The 23,737-nt window shown below is 36.8% G+C and overlaps 1 protein-coding gene across 4 annotated transcripts in view; it reads right to left on the bottom strand.

The window, feature by feature from the left end:
* LOC138703049 (uncharacterized) overlaps nucleotides 1-23,737 on the bottom strand; it is a 152,867-nt gene that overhangs the window by 52,277 nt on the left and 76,853 nt on the right. For 2 of the 4 annotated variants that reach the window (XM_069830709.1, XM_069830626.1), the window contains exon 2: nucleotides 949-2,251. In XM_069830709.1, the coding sequence (XP_069686810.1) occupies nucleotides 949-1,036 (88 nt within the window). In that variant the 5' untranslated portion in view covers nucleotides 1,037-2,251. Of the gene's footprint in view, nucleotides 1-948; nucleotides 2,252-2,372; nucleotides 2,525-23,737 lie in introns of those variants that run through there. The other 2 variants (XM_069830801.1, XM_069830880.1) reach the window with 2 other exon arrangements.

The following is a 23,737-nucleotide window of genomic DNA, read 5'->3' as shown; positions in this document are numbered from 1 at the left end:
AGATGATAATTGTAATTGTAATTCTTTATTTAACGTTCCTTTTAAACTACAGAGGCTATTCATAGACGATAAGATGATAATTGTAATTCTTTATTTAACGTTCCTTTTAAACTACAGAGGCTAATCATAGAGAAAAAAGGTAATTTTATTTGTAAGTCTTTTTTAACGTACCTTTTAAATTACTGAGGCTATTCATAGACAATAAAAGGTCATTTTATTTGCAATTCATTTAATGTTCCTTTTGGACGCGCTTCCGTATAGGGGCAGCGGCAAATTGGGATTTTTGGTACTTTGTACTAATTTAATAGTTACTTAATATTGATAAGCGTATTTTGTTTATGAGAATAAAGTGTTTTCACACGCTATTCATAGACAATAAAAGGTAATTTCATTTGTAATTCTTTATTTAGTGTTCCTTTTAAATTACTGAGGCTATTCATAACAATAAAATATATTTTATTTGTAATTCTTTATTTAACTTTCCTTTAAACTACAGAGGCAATTCATAGACGATAAGATAGTAATTGTAATTCTTTTTTAACGTTTCTTTTAAACTGCAAAGGCTATTCATAGACGAAAAGATGATAATTTTAACTGTAATTTTCAATGTCTCTTTTGATTTCCATAAGATATACAGAGATGGTAAAATAATGGTGTTTATTGTATGTTTCTTTTGAAATACAGTATGTGTTCATATTTTGCACAAGGTGGCGATTGCAATTGTTTACATTTTAACTAAGCTACGAAGACTATTAAAGGAATACACTGTATCAGTGACGTAATCATAGCTCGATGTAAAACCTTAGTATCTCTGAAAATCTGTGCAATTGTCGTTATGACCACGAATGCAGCAGAATATACTTAAATTCAACTTGCTACCATCTTGTGGACGATCTCCCACGGGTTTGCATATACAAATGATGCAGAAATGAAAGCATGCAGACTTACCAGATATGTATGCGTCGATTGTTGTCTGGAATACTGCCAGGAGCAGAAAACCAAGATAAGATAAACCAGATGTGCCCCAGCACGCCATTGTCACGGGCTTCGGGGATGTTACTGGAGAGATCAGAGGTCGGATGATCGTGGACTTAGTAAGGTCTTCTCTAGCACATGTCCGCCACTCGTTGTGTAGTGCAGCGCTGCCTGCAGGCGGTGAGTGGATGTACGCCACCTGTATCAGCTGGTAGGCAAACACTCTCCCGCTGGTGCAGTATCTGTTTGTCTTGCTGAGTCATAAAAGCGAACTGGATTCGATATAGAGACAGACACTTGCTTTGTTTCCGAAGAATTCACTAATGCATTGCTCACTGTACACAGATTTCGTAGATCACAAAGACTACACAAACACTCACCTCCCAACACTGTGTTCACTCAAGCATTGAAATTATTGCAGTACGTGAAATTGCACTCGCCTTCGAGATATCAAGGTTATAAAAACTTCAGCCAGTTCCTTAGCTGCTGATATAAAATTGAATTGGGTATGAATGCTTTTCCCTATATCGAAATACATACGATAGATTTCGTATCGTAACCTTGGTAACACAGCTTTTCAGCTATTCCTGAAGATTCCTTTCACATATCAGTTCGCAATACAATCCTTTGCATTTGTACCAAAATCTTAATTATTGAAAAATATCCGAGTACGTTGAATAGCTCTCACAAAATAAAATTTGTCACTAATTTATATTTCAGTTTTCATTTATTTTTTCCCCTCGTCACCGTAATGAAGAGAATTCAACGCCGTAACCATTTCTCTGATGCTTCTTTGTCTTTATAACAACTGCACACCGCAATGATTTCTTTTGTTTTCGTACAACGAAACAGTAATGTAGCATCTTTTTTAAAGAGAATTCAACACCGTAATGATTTCTTTTGTTTTTTTTTTTTTTTTAACAAGTGAACACCGTAATATTGCTCCTCGGTTTTAAAGTAATTCAACGCTGCAATTATTTCTTTTGTTTTTGAGCAACTGAACACAGCAAAGATACGTTTTTGTTTTTAAAAAAGTATATCCACATACCACTACGATCTCCTTTTATGTAATAACAAATATAAATGTTTTTAACACTCGCTTGGATGCTGCTTTTACTTCAGTAGGGTAGACCAACTGAAGTATCGTTTCTGTCTTAAGTTTCAATATTTCACATTCTTGTAAATATCTTGAGGGCACTTCAGTAATGTAGTTTAATTCTCAGGTTCCATAACTGCTCCTAATTTACTGATCGATTCCCAGCATGCACTGCGGTACCTGTAAAAGAATAAACCACACTATAAACTTTGATGTGGGGATATCGTAAGACTATTGCACCATACCATCCTCCATACGACTCTAATTCCACGAACTCCATATTATGACATTCTACAGTAACCTGCAGTTACAACCTCCCGTCCGTTGTCATCTAAATGAGAACAGAACTTCGTTCTCTGCTTCTTCCCTTTTACCCGGCCGAAGTTCGTAACACGTAAGTAACCTCCAGCTATCGCTCGAGATAGTAGCTGCTCATTGCGATGATATAACTGTTTGACTTACAGATTTTGAAATATTTACATGTCGATACGTGTTTTTCCAAGCAGCAGGGATCGGTTTCACTCTCTTATCGGCGTTTCGCAGCGTGACCATCGGCGGTTCCTAGAACTTATCACCGTACTTTTCCTATAACTTATGAAGGAAATGCGGATGTTCCTAGAGCGATAAATTCTGTGCGATAGTACAAGAGTACCCATTAAGGCATAGACCGTATTTCTTGAAGGAAATCACTTTTATACTGATGTAGGCTACTAGAACGTATTCATAATTCATGTTGAGTACGTTTTCGGCTCTTACAAAATAGCATTTGGATATTAAAGCCTACCAGTCCAAACACAAACTTAGAGAAATAAGTAGGGCAGGAAAGAAAGAAAGAAAGACAGGACGGAAGGAAGAACGAAAGGAAGAAAGACAGGAAGGAAGGAAGGAAGAAAGAAAGAAAGAAAGAAAGAAAGAAAGAAAGAAAGAAAGAAAGAAAGAAAGAAAGAAAGAAAGAAAGAAAGAAAGAAAGAAAGAAAGGAAGAAAGACAGGACGGAAGGAAGAAAGAAAGGAAGAAAGACAGGAAGGAAGGAAGAAAGAAAGAAAGAAAGAAAGAAAGAAAGGAAGAAAGACAGGAAGAAAGACAGGAAGAAAGAAAGACAGGAAGAAAGAAAGAAAGAAAGGCAGGAAGAAAAAGGAAGGAAAAAAGAAAGAAAGGAAGACAGAAAGAAAGACAGGAAGAAAGAAAGAAAGGAAGAAAGACAGGAAGACAGGACGGAAGGAAGAAAGAAAGGAAGAAAGACAGGAAGGAAGGAAGGAAGAAAGGAAGAAAGAAAGAAAGAAAGAAAGAAAGAAAGAAAGAAAGAAAGAAAGAAAGAAAGACAGGAAGAAAGAAAGACAGGAAGAAAGAAAGAAAGGAAGAAAGGCAGGAAGAAAAAGGAAGGGAAAAAGAAAGAAAGGAAGACAGAAAGAAAGACAGGAAGAAAGAAAGAAAGGAAGAAAGACAGGAAGAAAGAAAGACAGGAAGAAAGAAAGAAAGGAAGAAAGACAGGAAGAAAAAGGAAGGAAAAAAGAAAGAAAGGAAGACAAAGAAAGAAAGAAAGACAGGAAGAAAGAAAGACAGGAAGAAAGAAAGGAAGAAAAAGGAAGGAAAAAAGAAAGAAAGGAAGACAGAAAGAAAGACAGGAAGAAAGAAAGGAAGAAAGAAAGAAAGAAAGGAAGAAAGAAAGACAGAAAGAAAGGAAGAAAGAAAGAAAGAAAGAAAGGAAGACAGGAAGGAAGAAAGAAAGGAAGAAAGAAAGAAAGAAAGAAAGGAAGGAAGGAAGAAAGAAAGAAAGAAAGAAAGGAAGACAGGAAAGAAGAAAGAAAGGAAGGAAGAAAGACAGGAAGAAAGAAAGAACGAAAGGAAGAGAGAAAGAAAGAAAGAAAGGAAGAAAGAAAGACAGGAAGAAAGAAAGACAGGAAGAAAGAAAGGAAGACAGAAAGAAAGAAAGGAAGAAAGAAAGACAGGAAGAAAGAAAGAAAGGAAGACAGAAAGAAAGAAAGAAAGAAAGACAGGAAGAAAGAAAGAAAGGAAGACAGGAAAAAAGAAAGAAAGAAAGAAAGAAAGAATGAAAGAAAGAAAGAAAGGAAATCCTATATAAATCACTCTGTAGTTTGGGAATTACTTATAAACAAAACTGTCGTCATTTCTACCAAACAACCGCATGATGAAGTCCGTGTTCTTATTTTTTTCGTCACCATAGGAACCGATGTCTTCTGCAAGCAACTGAACTGCAAGCAGATTCCCTGATCATCGCAGCGCTCTCTTCTGCGTGACCTCCAAGCAGAGAGGACATAAATGCCGCCTTATGGCCGCAGACTGTCACATGGCGGAACATTCTGGATCGATGTGCTCCACTTCTTTTATCAGTTTCTTGGCCCATGACTGAAGTCCAGTCGTCAAGGAGATTCCGAGGTTTCGTTTCTCTGTAATAATCCAGGCTGCGGTACATTTTCGTTGCATTTAAGTTGTGATGGCCGAAAGAATAAACTCTTGTGGAGGAACTCTAAAATATCGCGTGCCACGCTGCCGTGTATCAATAGACATAGGTCTACCGTACGTATGACGCAACTTCCGGTTCAGTACTCACATAGCCTTGAGTGCAGGATTTCAAATTGTGATGCTTCTGTGCTTCTCATATTGCCTAGTTGATTTTTTTTTCTTTTGAGATTTTCCCCCTTAACCACTTGAAGTAAAATTGAAGATTGTGATCCCAAAACGTGTTAACTCCATTTTTAAGAAAGGACTGGGCTAGTTTTTTTTATCCACTGGCCTACGAACTGATCGAATTTTCAAGTGACGTGCACAATAACACAAACTTTTAGACGAGAATTAGCGTTGTTTTAGAAGAAAAAAAGCTTAAAATATGATATAAGTGTCAAACATAATCATTAGAGATCGGATTTTTAGATGCTAAAAATCGGGAAAATATGTGACAAAAAGGGAAAAATATTTAATTATGTTCCAATTATTTTGTCAATACAAACAATATGCAGTACTAAGCAGTACTAATTCTTGTCAACAGCTGAAGAATTGCAGTACACAATGAGATTCATCCTCAAGTTGTCCATCACAATTGACTGACGATTATCGCGGAACACTGCCTTGTACTGGGGAAAAAGAGCGCTCTGCCTATTTTTTTTTTTTACTGTGTCCTGTATGCTTATGCCACACGCCAAGCGAAAGCACAACTAATGCTTTTTTTTTTTTTTTTTTTTAAATTTCGACCGGCCAGAGGCCGTTTTCCAAAGTTATCTATTTTTGTTTTCTGTTTGTTTACCTTTTTTTTTACTAATACAATCACAACACCCATGCCCGAGGCGGGACTCGAACCCACAACCCTTCGGACCAAGCGATAGGGACATGCCGTGCCCCTACCGCTTGAGCCATCCGGGCCGGCTTGTTGAGAAATAACATGCACTTCTTAGAAACATGTTTATGATTGGAAACGAAAACAGAGGTAGCTGATGTTCATGAAATTATAATTGCTTCCTGAATCAGCGTTATGATAACTTACAAGGCACTCGTAAATGACACATCAGTGTTTATGTGCGTTACAGTTCAATTTTTCTAGAGGTGACAGCTCTTATCGCTTGTGGTGAGAGAACAGACTGCAGTTCCACAGATAGGCAATTCCGTCAAACGTTTATGCTGTTCGTGATTGTTATTGTGAGCATGTTTGGGATTGTAAGGATGTTTGGGATTTTGAAATAAAAGTTTGATATTTCTTTTCATTTCTGTCTTCATACTCCCCGCATTTAAATTTAACAAGGCGGAGCCTTCTCGTTAACTACTTCATAATCGCTTCCTCATTCCAGGAGGCCTAGTCTGCAGACAACAATGCAATTGATAGTCGAAACGATTCACACATCAATATGACGCCAATGAATTGCTTGAAATTGTAGTGAGTAATAATATATCATTACAGAGAATTAGATTAATTTGGAAATTCATATCACAGTTAAGTACTTAAGAATTAGACTGTCAAATTAAGTATTTCTGTCTTTATACTCCCCGCATTTATTAATCACATCCATTCATGTACGCCTACAAATAATAAAATTGACGAGAATTAGCGTTGTTTTAGAAGAAAAGAAGCTTAAAATATTATATAAGTGTCAAACATAATCATTAGAGATCGGATTTTTAGATGCTAAAAATCGGGAAAATATGTGACAAAAAGGGAAACATATTTAATTATGTTCCAATTAGTTTGTCAATAGAAACAATATTTTACTTCAAGTGGTTAAGGGGGAAAATCTCAAAAGAAAAAAAAAGAAGAAAAAAAGAAAAAAAACTCAACTAGGCAATATGAGGAGTACAGAAGCATCAGAATTTGAAATATTGCGCTCAAGGCTACGCGAGTACTGACGAGTTATTGTTATTTGTGTTTTATTAAATTAAAATAGTATAATATTTTGTTAAGCTTTTACACATTAAGAAATGTCTCGGATGAATCTCTTTGTAGTCCATCTGATATCGAAATCACAGACCTACAGCAACTGTTTTTAACACGGCCCCCTTGTATATAAGGTAGGCCTATAGATGATTGAAATAAACAAGCATCAAAATACGTTATTCATTTTTTTTAATTAATGCCTCATCGTTATTGTTGGAATTGCCTATATAAAAAGAGAACATCCCGGGTTGCTGGGTGGTTTCTTTCAGAAAATATTTTCATGCACAAAAATGCAAAAAACAAATGAGGATAGATCCGCTAACAAAATAAGTATAGATTGCGCATTCCATTTCGTCAGTGTTGTAGTAGCATAACCTGGATTATGAGTGAACAAATGAAGCTGTTAACTAGACTTCGTTGAATTTCCACACGCAGCATGCAATCAGGTTGCCGATGTACGGTCTCGTAGTAGGGTAAACATTGGTAATTTCGTGGCAGTGGTTATTTCGTGATACTTTTTCTTTGCTCTTTTGTGAACTAACCAACGGTGTTACGAGATCCAAATTTCCGCCAAGGGATTGCATATGTTGTCCAGTTTCCAGAAACATACAGCTAAGCTTTGTGTGACTACTGGGTGTTCAGTTCAAAATGTGTCTTGGCTCGCTGTATGCCGTCATGTGGCTAGCTGATGAGCCTAAAGAATTCAATCTTCCTACACTTCCGCAGCTCAGGTGTATAATCTAAGAGGCAGAGAAGTTGGCTAGCAAGTACGGCGTTCATTCTGAAGAGCACGTGCCGATACGTACGGTAACGCCGGTAGTGGCAGGAATGTGAACTGTTTGGAAATACGTACTGTCGGGATATGGGGAGAGGGTTAAGACGATTACTTACGTATTTGTTGACATTAACTTCGACGGTCAACATGGACACGGAGCATTTGATTTGTGTTGTGGAATGTTACCGTACGCAACCGATGATAACAAATACCCTGCGTACGACTTGCCGGCGCAAAACACAGTTCGAAAGAGGTTATGGTAGCACACAGACCGTACAGACCGCCATCTGTTACTACGACGTTCAAGTTATACCGTACGCGTTCTCAAGTTCAGATTGAAGAACTCCTTAAATAATAGGCAACTTCTCTAACATATAAACTGAAACTCGCTTCAAATCGGTGACCCAACAACAGTGACGTCATGACACACTTTGAAATGAACACCCAGTATTGTAGCTGCTTCAGTGAGCTTTCATGTTTGGAGAGAGCAAGTTTGCGTCGACTTCTCAGGCATACAAATGTTGTGGATGTTTGTAATTACATTACAGGCTTATTACTAAAGGTAAGCATATCATATTTGGTACAAAGATTTATTGTATCTTCATGAAATTTTAGGAAATGTTTTTGGAATTTTAGATACATCTGTAGTCACCATATAGGCTTAGCTTTACTGATAGAAATCTTAGCTGTTTGAGGCGAAATTTTGTTGAGCATTAAGTGTTACAACTTTTAAAATAGTATAAAATGTATTACAATAGAAATTTTAGAAATATGAAGACAAGATGTGATAACAAAAAAGAAACGGAGACGCAGTGGTTTCACTGTAGCTTCTGTTTGATTTGTTATCATGCTAAGTGACAATGATAAGTGCTAGATGACTTACTTGCAAGAATTGTGACAGAAGATGGAACATGGCTCCACCATTTTGGATCGGAGACATAGGCAGACAATGGAGTGGCATCATGCAAATTCACCAAAGAAATAGAAATTCAAAAGTACACCTTCGGCAGGAAACGTTATGGCTACTGTGTTTTTCGATTCAGAAGGACTCTCGCTTGTGGACATCATGCCACACGGAACCACCATTAATTCTGACGGGTATGTTGCAACTCTCAAGAAACTTCAAGTTCGACTGAGTCGTGTTCGACGACATCGGGAGAAGGATATTCTGCTATTGCACGACAACGCACAGCCATATGTCAGTCACAAGACCACAGACCAGATCAGAAAATTCGGATAGACAACACTGCAACATCCGCCTTACAGTCCTGAACTGGCACCGTGCGATTACCATATTTTTGGTAAACTGAAGGATCCCTTCGCGGAACGGGGTTAGAAGATGACTTTCTTGTGCACTCTGCTAAAGAGTGGCTCAGACGTGTTGGTCCAGACTTTTACCGTGCTGGTCTACAGGCCCTCGTTCCTAGGTTACGTAAGGCAGTTGAAAGGGACAGGGATTATGTGGAAAAATGACATTTTGTTCCTTAAGGATGCATCTACATTCTGTGAAAATAGCAAAGCTGTAGGATATAAATATAATTTTCAAACAAACGTTATGCATTACTTTCGGAGTTACCCTTGTAATGTAGGCTATAGTGAAGTCCGTAATAAAAGTGTTCACCCCTTCAGGGCAAAGAAGATCCCTTTTCAATTTCAATTTTTACTTTGATTTCATTCTTATTATGTGTTGATATGTATTTCTATGTTTTCTTGCTATGAATATTAGACGGAATTACCATGTTTGAAGTCTTGTAACAATAAAAGAGAATTTCATTTGACTTTAATGAATTTTTCCACAATTCTTCTACCTCTCACGAAATTATCAATGAATATCACGAAATTACCAAGGTTATCACGAAATAACCAACCTTTCAGCTTAAGTTGTAAAAGTGGTTTTTGGCACATATTCAAGAACGTATCCAATCTTTTATGTCTCCAGATTTGTACAGCAAATTATCGTCTTTTAGATGAAAAAATCTGAATAAGGATATATTTACACATTTGCATTTTAAATTAGTTTTCATGAAATTATCACGAAATTACCAATGTTTACCCTATAAGCAGTTCATGTTAAGAGTTGTGACCGGTCCAAGTAGATAGAGCAGCTACAGCTAATGTATACCTAAGAAAGCACTTATTTTTTGCATTACTGTGGTTGGAATAGTCAAAGTTTAACATCTGTTCAGTGCAGACAAGAATTCAATCAAGCATGCTACAATGAGAGTGTTGCTGTTCCAAATAATTGTCCCTGGAAAACCCTTACCCCCGCAACCAGTCTTTACCCGTTGGGGAACGTGGTTGGATGCTGTTAATTATTATGCAGAACATTACGGCAAAATAATGGAGGTAATTGATGCATTGAATAGCACAGACAATTCCGTTGTCGCAGCTGTAAAATCATTGCCTTCTGAACAGCTATTGGAAGATATTCTGTTCATTGATTCTAATTTTAAAATCGTGTCCAAAGGCATCATCCTGTTAGACTCGTCTAAACTACAACTCCCAGAAGCCCTTAATATAGTGGATAAAGTATCACAAACCGTTATCCAAAATAACAATTCACTAATTTCAGAAAAAGTGAAATGTAAGTTGAGAAACATTATTGCTAAAAATTCTGCCTATTCAAAACTTCGTATTATAAATGATGTACCATCAGGTCACGACAAGACGTCTGAAGTTGGTGTACTAAAAAGTAGTGACTTTCCGTTCTTCAAATATGTATGTATTACATCGTGTGATGTTGAACGTACATTTTCCCAAAATAAAAACTGTTTAAGAGACCATCGGAGGAGGTTACTTTGCAGTCGCTCAAAATGTACGTAATTCTTCACCGCAATGCACATATTCAAGGACGGTGTGAGTATCTTACATTAAATTTTAAGAGTTAATATATCTCACTTTAAATAATTGTGTATTTACATGTTTAGACATTTCCTACTTCAATGATCATTCATTATATTTCTTGAATGCAGGATACAGGTTTTATTGTAACCGTAGTATACTGCTCAGTGTTTACATTAGAGGCATACTCCATTCTTTGCACGCCCCCTTCTCATACAGTCTATATCGCGTGCGCAATAAACCTTGCGATTCTCGTGGCAATTCCACGAAGTCTACTCTTAACTAACGAAATGAGGACCATACTTTTGCTCTTGAATATGTTCATTTGTTTCTCATTTCTCCTTGCGTTCTTATTGTGGGTACGGGAGTGATTTTAAACGTGGGATCCCAATGAAACTAGTGCAGTGTGATCTTGCACTGCTTATCAGAACTGGGCTACAGGCCAACACTCCCATTAGCACAGCTGAACCTCTTGCACAAGTGCGAAATTGCAGTGCACGACTGGGAAAGCAACTCAGCAGAACTCTTGTTCTCGGCCATTTTTCCCCTCGCTCTGTAGAAACAAGATAACTTCAATTACTGAATTTTCACTTGCTGAGAACGAATTCGTTGGTATTCCCAAGAAACTAGTTCGATTAATTAAAATGTGTCTCAGTGAAACGTACAGCAGAGTCCGTATAGGTCAGTTTCTATCTGATGCTTTTCCAATTCACTGCGGGCTAAAGCAAGGAGATGCACTATCACCTTTACTTTTTAACTTTGCTCTAGAGTATGCCATTAGGAACGTCCAGGATAACAGGCAGGGTTTGGAATTGAACGGGTTACATCAGCTTCTTGTCTATGCGGATGACGTGAATATGTTAGGAGAAAATACACAAACGATTAGGGAAAACACGGAAATTTTACTTGAAGCAAGTAAAGCGATCGGTTTGGAAGTAAATCCCGAAAAGACAAAGTATATGATTATGTCTCGTGACCAGAATATTGTACGAAATGGAAATATAAAAATTGGAAATTTTCCTTCGAAGAGGTGGAAAAATTCAAATATCTTGGAGCAACAGTAACAAATATAAACGACACTCAGGAGGAAATTAAACGCAGAATAAATATGGGAAATGCGTGTTATTATTCGGTTGAGAAGCTCTTATCATCCAGTCTGCTATCCAAAAATCTCAAAGTTAGAATTTATAAAACAGTTATATTACCGGTTGTTCTGTATGGTTGTGAAACTTGGACTGTCACTCAGAGAGGAACATAGGTTAAGGGTGTTTGAGAATAAGGTGCTTAGGAAAATATTTGGGGCTAAGCGGGATGAAGTTACAGGAGAATGGAGAAAGTTACACAACACAGAACTGCACGCATTGTATTCTTCACCTGACATAATTAGGAACATTAAATCCAGACGTTTGAGATGGGGAGGGCATGTAGCACGTATGGGCGAATCCAGAAATGCATATAGAGTGTTTGTTGGGAGGCCGGAGGGAAAAAGACCTTCAGGGAGGCCGAGACGTAGATGGGGGGATAATATTAAAATGGATTTGAGGGAGGTGGGGTATGAAGATAGAGACTGGATTAATCTTGCTCAGGATAGGGACCGCTGGCGGGCTTATGTGAGGGCGGCAATGAACTTTCGGGTTCCTTAAAAGCCATTTGTAAGTAAGTAAGTGAGAACGAATTCGTCTCCATTAACGTCGTTTCGTCCCATTCGACTTCGTATTTGTCCTTGTCTTCTTAGTAGTAATTTGTCATATATAGGCCTACATCTTGATTACACAACTTTTAACACTATATCACTTCGGTAAACATATTATGTGTCTTTCACGTGTTAAAGTTTACGTTACTTCTGAGAGGAGAAAGTTACATTCCCTTTCTCTCTTATACCGAATTTGTCACACCTCTACTCCCCCTTACTTATCTATCCGATTCCACAGTCTTTCTCGGTATCATAACTTAAATACACGGTCACAATATGATGACACGCTAGAAATACCACTGCACACATCATCTCTTTATTCTTCATCTTTCACTGTTGCTACTTCTCGTCACTGGAATTCTCTGCCGCCTGAAGTCAAGGGGTGCCGAACTTTAATTTCCTTTAAATGTAAATTAGAAAAATATCTTATGATGAATTGTCAGACCTAACGCGTTACAAATTTTTAATGGAATGTGTTCCACTGTATTTATTTTTATTTTATTTTATTTTTTTGTTTCTTATTTTTATTGTGTAATCATGTAAATCGTGTTTATTTATCACTTAACGCCAATATGTATCCCACTGTGTTGTTTTTTTATTATTAATCTATTTTTGTGTACATTTTATTCAATTGTCGGTTTCTGGTTTAATTATGTAAATCCTACTTAATTGTAATTAATACTAATATGTATACTAATGTGTTTCTTTCATTTTTACTGTATACATTTTTTATTGAATTATCAGCTACTGATTTTATGTGATTCGTATTTGATTCCAACAACATTAATATGTATTTAACTATGTTTATTTTTATTTTATGAGGTACATTTTTATGTAACTACCTCTTTTGATCTCATTATGTACCTAAATTGTATCAGTATGTAATTACTTAATTCCGATCCAGTTTTATGTTCAACTGTGTAAGCAAGTTTTAATCCTGGTTGAGTGTAAGAGAAGGCCTTACGGCCTTAACTCTGCCAGGTTAAATAAAGCCATTATTATTATTATTATTATTATTATTAACATGTTTCAGCCTGCTATTGGCCATCTTCAGAACTGGTTGTTTGTGTTTCCTGTGTGGGTGCGTTTGTGTAGTGTAATGTGGAGTCAAAGAGTGTGTGTGTTCTGAAATTCAGTTCATTTGGATGTGTTTTCGTGTGTTTGTATATTTCGTATTATTCTAGTGTGTTTAGTTTCTGGCTTTTTGGTTGGATGTGTAGAATTTCCATGTCTGTGTTGATGTCTCTGTGGGTGTGGTTAGCATTTGTGATATCTTCTGCATATGCGAAAGTGTTTTCTCATTTTGTTATGGCTGTGATGTGTTCTTTGTAACGTGTTTAAAATGATCTGCCTGTCTGTCCTATATATAAGTTGTTGCAGGTGTTACATTTGAGTTTGTATACGCCTGTGTGGTTGTATTTGTTTGTTTGTTTGTTTGTATTGTGTGTTGAGATGTTTTTGTAGAGTAATTATTATTTGTTCTGTATGCGATGTTGTAATTTAATTTCTTGAATGAGATTGCAATATTCTGTGTGTTTTTGTTTTCGTATGTTAATGTGATGTAAACAGGCTAAACACAATCAAATGCATAGTACAAGAAAATGTATACAACCCGAACATAATAGACAACATAATACGAAAGACAAAACATAATACAACAAAGGATAAATTTCCAATTTTTATATTTCTATTCCGTACTATGAGGCCGAGGATTCGCCACAGATTACCTGAAATTCACATTACGGTTGGGGAAAACCTCGGAAAAACACTCAACCAGGTAATCGGCCCAAACGCGAATCGAACCCACGCCCGAGCGCAACTCCGGTTCAGCAGGCTAACGCGCTACCACCTGAACAATAACAATAATAATAATAATAATAATAATAATAATAACAACAATAATAATAATAATGATTTATTTTAGCTGGCACAGTTAAGGCCGTAAGGCCTTCTCTTCCACTCAACCAGCAAAAAGTATACATACGTATGTATCAACTTACAAAGAATTCAACAATTTGATTTAGATGAGAGTTACATGTATACAAGAGTTATTTACGAATTAAACAACAAAATATTATGAACTATTAATTAAACACTGAAATACAAAATATGTAGCAGAATTAAGCTAAAATACATAGAATGTTAATATATTTCAAATAATGTTAGATAATAGAAAGAGATTATTATGAGACAATTTTGAAAATACAGCACAATCAGGATGATGTCTAAAGGAAGAAGTAACAATGTAGTCAGTGATAGTTTAAATCAGTATGATTGGAGTGAAATGCTAATAAGGTTATCTTTTAAGCTGTTTTTAAAAGTGTTTATTGTCTTGCAGCCCCTAATACTTTGTGACAGGGAATTCCATTGACGCGAGGTGGATACTGTAAAAGATGATGAATAACAAGATGTTCTATGAAGAGGTATACTTAGCGTGCCACAGATAAGTGATCTGGTATTTACGTCGTGGTTAGAGTATAGATAAGAGAAACGAGACGAAAGGTAATTTGGTGTTGAGGTGTGCAGAACTTGAAAGAACAATGACAAGGAGTGTAAAGTTCTGCGTTCTTTAAGTCGGAGCCACGAAAGACTTCCGAAGGACGGTGATATGTGATCATATCCTCGCTGGTGGCCCGACATGTTACTCGTGATGGCTTCCTAATAATAGATTTGTCTATCCTGAGCTTTTGGTTATTCTGAAATGTATCTAAATGTTTTGACATTGTGCTAGAACGTCACGCAAGAAGCAAGAGAAATCAGGCTGTTCAGTAATGTAACCCGACCTTCAAACACTGTGAGAATACAAGCAATAGATATAATTGCAATCTGTAGCCCCGTTCCACCTTGGCTACGTTTACTCTCAACTTTGTGGAGTGAGATTGGTTTTCTTTTTGTTACTCCGCTGAAGCAGAACAGCTATGAAATAACTCTGATTACGAAACACGAAAGAAGGTGGAAACATTGCAACAACGCAGAGGTTCTGTGAAGACGTGCATGAAGATCACTGAATACTTACTTACTGGCCTTTAAGGAACCCGGAGGTTCATTGCCGCCCTCACATAAGCCCGCCATTGGTCCCTATCCTGAGCAAGATTAATCCAGTCTCTATCATCATATCGCACTTCCCTCAAATCCATTTTAATATTGTCTTCCCATGTACGTCTCGGCCTCCCTAAAGGTCTTTTCCCCTCCGCCATCCCAACTAACACCCTATATGCATTTCTGGATTCGCCCATACGTGCTGCATGCCCTGCCCATCTCAAACGTCTGGATTTAATGTTCCTAATTATGTCAGGTGAAGAATACAATGCGTGCAGTTCTGCGTTGTGTAACTTTCTCCATTCTCCTGTAACTTCATCCCTCTTAGCCCCAAACATTTTCCTAAGCACCTTATTCTCAAAACTCTCAATCTCTGTTCCTCTCTCAAAGTGAGAGTCCAAGTTTCACAACCATACAGAACAACCGGTAATATAACTGTTTTATAAATTCTAACTTTCAGATTTTTTGATAGCAGACTAGATGACAAAAGCTTCTCAACCGAATAATAACAGGCATTTCCCATATTTATTCTGCGTTTAATTTCCTCCCGAGTGTCATTTATATTTGTTACTGTTGCTCCAAGATATTTGAATTTTTCCACCTCTTCGAAGTATAAATCTCCAACTTTTATAGTTCCATTTCGTACAATATTCTGATCACGAGACATAATCATATACTTAGTCTTTTCGGGATTTACTTCCAAACTTATCCCTTTACTTGCTTCGAGTAGAATTTCCGCGTTTTCCCCTAATCGTTTGTGGATTTTCTCCTAACATATTCACGTCATCCGCATAGACAAGAAGCTGATGTAACCCGTTCAATTCCAAACCCTCTGTGTTATCCTGAACTTTCCTAATGGCATATTCTAGAGCAAAGTTAAAAAGTAAAGGTGATAGTGCATCTCCTTGCTTTAGCCCGCAGTGAATTGGAAAAGCATCAAACAGAAACTGACCTATACGGACTCTGCTGTAAGTTTCACTGAGACACATTTTAATTAATCGAACTAGTTTCTTGGGAATACCAAATTCAATAAGAATATTATATAAAACTTCTCTCTTAACCGAGTCATACGCCTTTTTGAAATCTATGAATAACTAATGTACTGTACCCTTATACTCCCATTTTTTCTCCAATATCTGTCGAATACAAAAAATCTGATCAATATTCGAGAAGATCACTGAATAAGATAAAAAAAAATTGAAGTTAAGAAGATCGCATATTTTGTCACCATACGTTTTCAATTTAGCTTCTTCACGCTTAGTTAAGTCATCTCCGCTTTAGTATTTCACACTTCTTACAATATTCTGAAGTCCATCAAATGGCTGATTCCACAAACTTTGCAGAGCACACTTAAAATTCGAGAAATTAGGGACTTTTGAAGATCCCGCTATCTCCTTGACACTGACCCAGCAATTCATTAATTATACAGGGTGTCTCCGAGGTGGTGTTACAAACTTTCAGGGATGATGGCGAAGGGCACATGTATCAATTTGAGATAACGAACCCTGGTCCGGAAATGACAGAGTCGAAAGTTACAAGCAAAAATAGTTGTGTGGAAATGGAATAATTTTATTCCTCTGTACACCTTATTTATGTGTATTTATTTGTACATCTTACACATACTGTATTCATCTGACGTTGTTTAGGTTGTCTACTTACAGTATTCCATTCAGTGCGCTGTCTGAGGGGTGGGGACAGGAAACTACACTAAAGCAATGCAGATAGCGTAATGTGTAACGGACATGGTCGGTCCTGATATGCACGTCTGTAGACAGCAGTGTATGTGTACAAGTTGCAGTGTCCAGTCGATCAGTCCTAGTGAAATGGAGGAGTACACGAGAGCGGAATAAGCAGACCTGATTTTCGAATACGGATGAGCCAATGGGAATAGTAGACAAGCTCACAGATTGTATCGGGGCAAGTACCCACGTAGGAGACATCAGGCCCATACCATCTTTCCACGACTGTTCCAAAGGTTAAGGGAAGGAGGGCACGTGTGCCAAATTACAATTCCATTTCCACACAACTATTTTTGCTTATAACTTTCGACTCAGGCATTTCCGGACCAGGGTTCCTTATCTCAAATTGATACATGTCCCCTTCGCCATCAACCCTGAAAGTTTGTACCACCACCTCGGAAACACTCTGTATAAGGTTGACTATTGGGTACGGGTGGATTTTAGTAGGCTGTGGAATCGGAACGCAATTGACGAATATCGTATTGTTACGAATTCATTTTCTGTGTTATACAGTCTGATGAACCATGGCATATTTTTCAGTAAACTAACACGATTATATTTCAGTACATAGGCTATGGAAGCTTCTTGTCTATGCGGATGACGTGAATATGTTAGGAGAAAATCCACAAACGATTAGGGAAAACACGGGAATTTTACTTGAAGCAAGTAAAGAGATAGGACTTGGAAATAAATCCCGAAAAGACAAAGTATATGATTATGTCTCGTGAACTATAAAAATTGGAGATTTATCCTTCGAAGAGGTGGAAAAATTCAAATATCTTTGAGCAACAGTAATAAATATAAATGACACTCGGGAGGAAATTAAACACAGAATAAATATGGGAAATGCCTGTTATTATTCGATTGAGAAGCTTTTGTCATCTAGTCTGCTGTCAAAAAATCTGAAAGTTAGAATTTATAAAACAGTTATATTACCGGTTGTTCTTTATTGTTGTGAAACTTGGACTCTCACTTTGAGTTAGGAACAGAGACCAGGGTGTTTGAGAATAAGGTTCTTTGGGAAATATTTTGGGCTAAGAGGGATGAAGTTACAGGAGAATGGAGAAAGTTACACAACGCAGAACTGCACGCATTGTATTCTTCACCTGACAATTAGGAACATTAAATCCAGACTTTGAGATGGGCAGAGGATGTAGCACGTATGGGCGAATCCAGAAATGCATATAGAATGTTAGTTGGGAGGCCGAAGGGGATAAGATCTTGGTGGAGGCCGAGACGTAGATGGGAGGATAATATTAAAATGAATTTGAGGGAGGTGGGATATGATGACAGAGACTGGATTAATCTTGCTCAGGACAGGGACCGATGGCGGGCTTATGTGAGGGCGGCAATGTACCGCATGTTGAATGAAAACAGATCTTTGTATAGCAATTGATAGTTTGTTATGGATGGCACCTCGACATGTGACGATGCGTCTCTAAGATGTTACGTCATCACGTGTTTGATCATCACCGTGTAATCTGGCACTTTGTCAGAATTTCCTGAAGAAGAGAAACGTACACGAGGAATCGTGATGGTAGTTGTTCATCTGTTACTTGAAACAAATAACAATCAACTTCAACCACGTAGCGTATTGCGATACAAGGGTGTTCAGTGCATTATAATAGAAACAGGAAAAGTTAGAAAAGACAGCACGAAGTCGTGCCTTTTTTATTTCCGAGATTCTGTTACGCAGTTGGCATATGTATTAAGGTGGGTGCTCCTGTTATGGCCATGTTCCTGATATGGCCATCCCCCTATTGTGAGTTAGTTAACCAAAAAATCCGCTACATTGCAGCAGCATCCAGTGAAAGGGCATCCTGGTATGTCACTTGATCGTTTTCCATCCAGTCAGTTTGAGCAATATGGCGTCAGTTGCCTGTTTTGCGGTTTTCATGTGACCTCTTCTTATTTTTCTCTGGTAAGTCTCCTTTGTTTTATGCATGTTTTTCGAAGACTTGTTTCATGAAAACCATCGTACTCCATTCAGTTTTTAATGTTCTGTTGATTGGTGTTGTAGTTGATGGCGTATCTTCTACGAGTTGTTCATAATCAAACGATTTTCGTGAAAGCTTACCTGCTCCTGATATGGCATATCAAATGCGCCATGGCCATATCAAGTTCATTTCACTTTTATTTTTCCACCTGACAAATTTACATGCCTTATAGCTGGGATTACGCAAAAATTTTGTATTTTAAGAAAAACAACAATTTTTTATGGTAAAACCTGTTTTGACTACACTTTTGAATTATAAAAAAGATTATTAAGTGTCATGTTTATTCATTTCACACCAAAATTATTTAATTTCAGCACAACTGCGCTATCAAACTGAAAACAATCACGATTTGTATAACATGGAACAAGGGTGGCCATATCATGTGCACATGTTCCTGATATGGCCACTAGGTAGACTTTTGGAATTTTGGACTTTTTGGAGAATTAAAGCTATTTTTTATTTTGGAAAGGATATTGTTTTAAGAAAAGCCGTGGGACTGAAGCCGGATGGTCTATGGCGAGTCCTTGGCAACAATCTCTTTGATTTGATTACCCCCCCCCTTTTATTTGATTACCTGGTTGGGGTTTTTCCGAGGTTTCCCCCAACCAAAAGGCAAATGCCGGGTAATATTTTGGCGAATCCTCGGATCTCACCTCATCTCACTACATCTCGCCAAAATGTAAAAAATTGCACAAAATTGTAAAAATTGTAAAACTATAAAAATTTGTAAAAATTGTAATTGTAATATTGTAAAATTTTGACTTGTTCCACATCTTAAAGCTTCATTGCTCATGTAAGATTTATGGAATAAAATGAATGAATGAATGAATGAATGAATGAATGAATGAATGAATGAAAGTCCATTAGACTGAGAACGAATAAGAAAAAAGTGGTTTAAATTTTTTTTCAAAATGGCGGCTAGAAAAATTCTCAAACCTTAGCATGGCCATATCAGGGACACCTACCTTACATAAAATTGTTTGCACTATCGTATTTTTAAAATTGAAAATGCTGTATAATTTTACGACATTTTTTTTTCCTTTGAAAATATATAATAAAATTATTTTTCAAGGTTTTTGTTCCATTGTTAGAAAATATAGAAAGAGTGAATGATAATGACTAGGGACCGTATTTTGTCCCTAGGACTTACGGAGTAAAGGTTAGAAAAATATTCATAGAATATATTGCCGTGACGTCATGTTTGGCGCGTGCCACAGGGACTATGAGGGAACATTTGCATCTTGTTTCTGCTGCAGTTGATATTCTATTGATGATTCAAAAGTTACCCTCATAGACTGTTTACAATGCATTCTAGTGATAAAGATTGATACTACGATGATCTTTCCTACAATTTAAATTATTCGTTCATTTATTTTATTTATTTATTTTTACTGGCAGAGCTAAGACCATAAGAACTTCTTTTTCATTCAACCTGTATAAAAACATAACAAATATAAATACCATCATTGCAGAAAAAGTGTAACAATAATAATAATAATAATAATAATAATAATAATAATAATAATAATAATAATAATAATAATAATAGCAAAATGTAGCTGTGTTCAGTTACATGTAATTCTAAGAGTTAGGGTGCTATTCATAGACATTTCGCAGCACGCGCTACGAGCGTACTAAGCTAGCCCCGGCTATCCACTGGTTACTAGTACAGAATTCAAATCATATGCTATCGCTAACACTGGTTTATGAATACGAAAAACGCTGATCATCCACAGGAAACCCGCGCTAAAAATGTCTATGAATACGGCCCTTACAGTTTAATGTTAAATAAGACAATTTGGATCAAGGGAATGATTGAAGGAAAACTGATATATTAAAACTAAACGTCATTCTACAATATGCGTTACAAGAGCGGTATGTTGAAGTTTTCATGTTCGAGGAAAAGTTTGAAAAAGCGAAACGTAATTGAGCTTTTTTAATTTCCTAGAATTGAAAGAAAACATACCGCTCGTGTATCGTACATTATTTTGTGCGGAGATAGTTTATTACATACCTGTAAGAGGAATTTCTAATTAGTTGCAATGAAATCTCCATCTTGGTTTCTGTTCAATGACGGTAAATTTGCAAAACAAAAATATCTATCTTCAACATTGTTGCTTTAAAATGTTTTGTGTGTTTACTATACTCCAGCAGGCCGTGATATACGTGTCTTTTTTTTCCCCCCAGTCTATGATGAGTCTGGAATCTTGTTGATTTTTTCACGGCTTCCTTAATGTTACTTGCATCACGAATGCAGTAACTTTAGTGGAGTTGTAGAGTTTACTTAATTTTTGCAAATATTTAAAAACAATAATTAACAGTGCAATTTAGGTGAAATTGTAGTGGTAAGTTTCCAATTTATAATTATTACTATATTGAACGTCTCTAAAAATAATATGTTAAAAGCCTAAAGCAGTAAAATCAATATGTCACTTAAGCGGTAAGAAGAGGGAAATTGTTATGTGTGTTAGGTTGGGAATACTGAACGTGGAATTTCACACTTACCGCGTATTGGTTTTGTGCGGAAAGCAAGCAAATACGCACGATCTCGCACAAAATATTTTACGATACAAGGTTGAGAAGTGCTTTTTACAAAATCGAGGATTGTACAGTATTTTGTGCGAGATCGTGCGTATTTGCTTGGTTTCCGCACAAAACCAATACGCGGTAAGTGTGAAATTCCACATTCAGTATTCCCAACGTAACACACAACAATTTCCCTCTTCTTACCGCTTAAGCGCCATATTCATTTTACTGCTTTAGGCTTTTAACATATTATTTTTAAAGACGTTCAATATAGTAATAATTATAAATTGGAAACTTACCACTGCAATTTCACCTAAATTGCACTGTTAATTATTGTTTTTAAATATTTGCAAAAATTAAGTAAACTCTACAACACCACAAAAGTTATTGCATTTGTAATGCAAGTAACATTAATGAAGCCGTGAAAAAATCAGTAGGATTCCAGACTCATCATGGCAGCTACTTTGAACGAAGGAGATGAACCTTACCGTTTGTTTTAAGTTCGCATTTATAGACTGGGGGGGGGGGGAAGACAGACGTATATCACGGCCTGCTGGAGTGTAGTAAACACAGAAAACATTTTATAGGAACAATGTTGAAGATAGATATATTTCTTTCGAAAGTTGCCGTCATTTAACAGAAACCAAGATGGAGATTTCATTGCAACTAATTAGAAATTCGTCTTTCAGGTATGTAATAAACGATCTTCGCACAAAATAATGTACGATACAAGAGCGGTATGTTTGTTTTCATGTTCTAGGAAATTAAAAAAGCTCAATTACGTTTCGCTTTTTCAAACTTTTCCTCGAACATGAAAACGTCAACATACCGCTCTTGTAACGCATATTACTATTTTGCACGATAGAATATTTTGAAAATAATATTTTTAAAAATCTTAATATACAGTACGTATATTACACTATGAGCAGCTGACTGAAGGTCAGTCTGGCCAACGTACAAACTTCACCATCAACTTCAATGTGAAGAAGTAAAAATGATGCAGGTACTTGTAATATTTCGTGTTCAATTGGAATGTAGATTTTATTTCTTTTGATTAAGTGAAGTTCGAATTGTTTAAATAAAGTTCAGTACACTTCAAATGCAGTCATTTGTTTTGTATAATGTATACGGTATTAATTAACATTGCGTTTTGCGCATGAATTTTACATGCATTGTAGGATTGTAGCGTACATAGAAGGCAGAGATTTTCATTACAACTCTAGAGCAGTTATTTGTAATATTCAGTCGGTTAAGGCGCTTTCCTGCCGGTCTGAAGTTGTGCTCGGGAGCGGGTTCGATCCCCGCTTGAGCTGATTACCTGGTTGGGTTTTTTCCGAGGTTTTCCCCAATCGTAAGGTGAATGCGAGGTATTCTATGGCGAATCCTCGGCCTCATCTCGCCAAATACCATCTCGCTATCACCAATATCATCGACGCTAAATAATCTCGTAGTTGATAGAGCGTCGTTAAATAACCAACTAAAAAATAAAATCTTATCTAGGTTGGCAACTCTGAATGCAGTAAAATTAACTTTCGGTCGTGGCGGCCGTTTGCTGTTAACGACGAGAAAACACACTATCGTGCAAAAATGTTATTTGAAGAAAGATCATATCCTAGAGACAAAAAGCAGTCCTTCTGACAATCGACTTTTGAAAGTAGTCGATGTCTGACAGCCCTTTACACTATGTACGTTAGAATAAAATGGTCAATAAATTTTTATCAGTAATTTTTGGACAATATTTAATTTATTTCCGGTAATATTTCCAAGTTTTTACATAATATTTGTGTATTTTTAGGACATAAGTGTATGCATATTTCCAGAGCTCTAGGTCATATTAAAGAAATTGCCCCCAAACTAAATTCAGCATGTTTTGCTATCAGATCTATGCAAAAGATAGTAAATATCAATACCTTAAAACAATATACTTTGCATATTTCCACTCAGTAATGAGTTTTGGAATAATATTCTGGGGAAATTCCACAGATAGTAACAGTATATTCCTACTACAAAAAAGAGTAATTAGAATAACAGTAGGTGCCAAATCTAGGGAATCGTGTAGGACTATTTTAAAAAAACTACAAATAATGCCCATGGCTTGTCAGTATATCTTTTCATTAATAATCTTCCCCGTATGCAATCGTGAAAACTTTGTAACTAATTCAACAGTTCATAGCATAAATATACGTCAAAAATGGCTTTCATACTCCATCGGCAAGTCTATCGTGCTATCAAAAAGGAGTGCGTTATATGGCAGTAAAAATTTTTAATAGCCTGCCTTACTTACTTACAAATGGCTTTTAAGGAACCCGAAGGTTCATTGCCGCCCTCACATAAGCCCGCCATCGGTCCCTATCCTGTGCAAGATTAATCCAGTCTCTATCATCACACCCCACCTCCCTCAAATCCATTTTAATATTATCCTCCCATCTACGTCTCGGCGTCCCTAAAGGTCTTTTTCCCTCCGGTCTCCCAACTAACACTCTATATGCATTTCTGGATTCGCCCATACGTGCTACATGTCCTGCCCACCTCAAACGTCTGGATTTTAAGTTCCTAATTATGTTAGGTGAAGAATACAATGCGTGCAGTTCTGTGTTGTGTAACTTTCTCCATTCTCCTGTAACTTCATCCCGCTTAGCCCCAAATATTTTCCTAAGCACCTTATTCTCATACACC

The sequence above is a fragment of the Periplaneta americana genome, chromosome 1 (genome assembly GCF_040183065.1).
Source record: "Periplaneta americana isolate PAMFEO1 chromosome 1, P.americana_PAMFEO1_priV1, whole genome shotgun sequence".
NCBI lineage: Eukaryota > Metazoa > Arthropoda > Insecta > Blattodea > Blattidae > Periplaneta > Periplaneta americana.
Note: the sequence above shows the minus strand (reverse complement) of the source record. Positions and strands in the feature narration are given on the sequence as shown.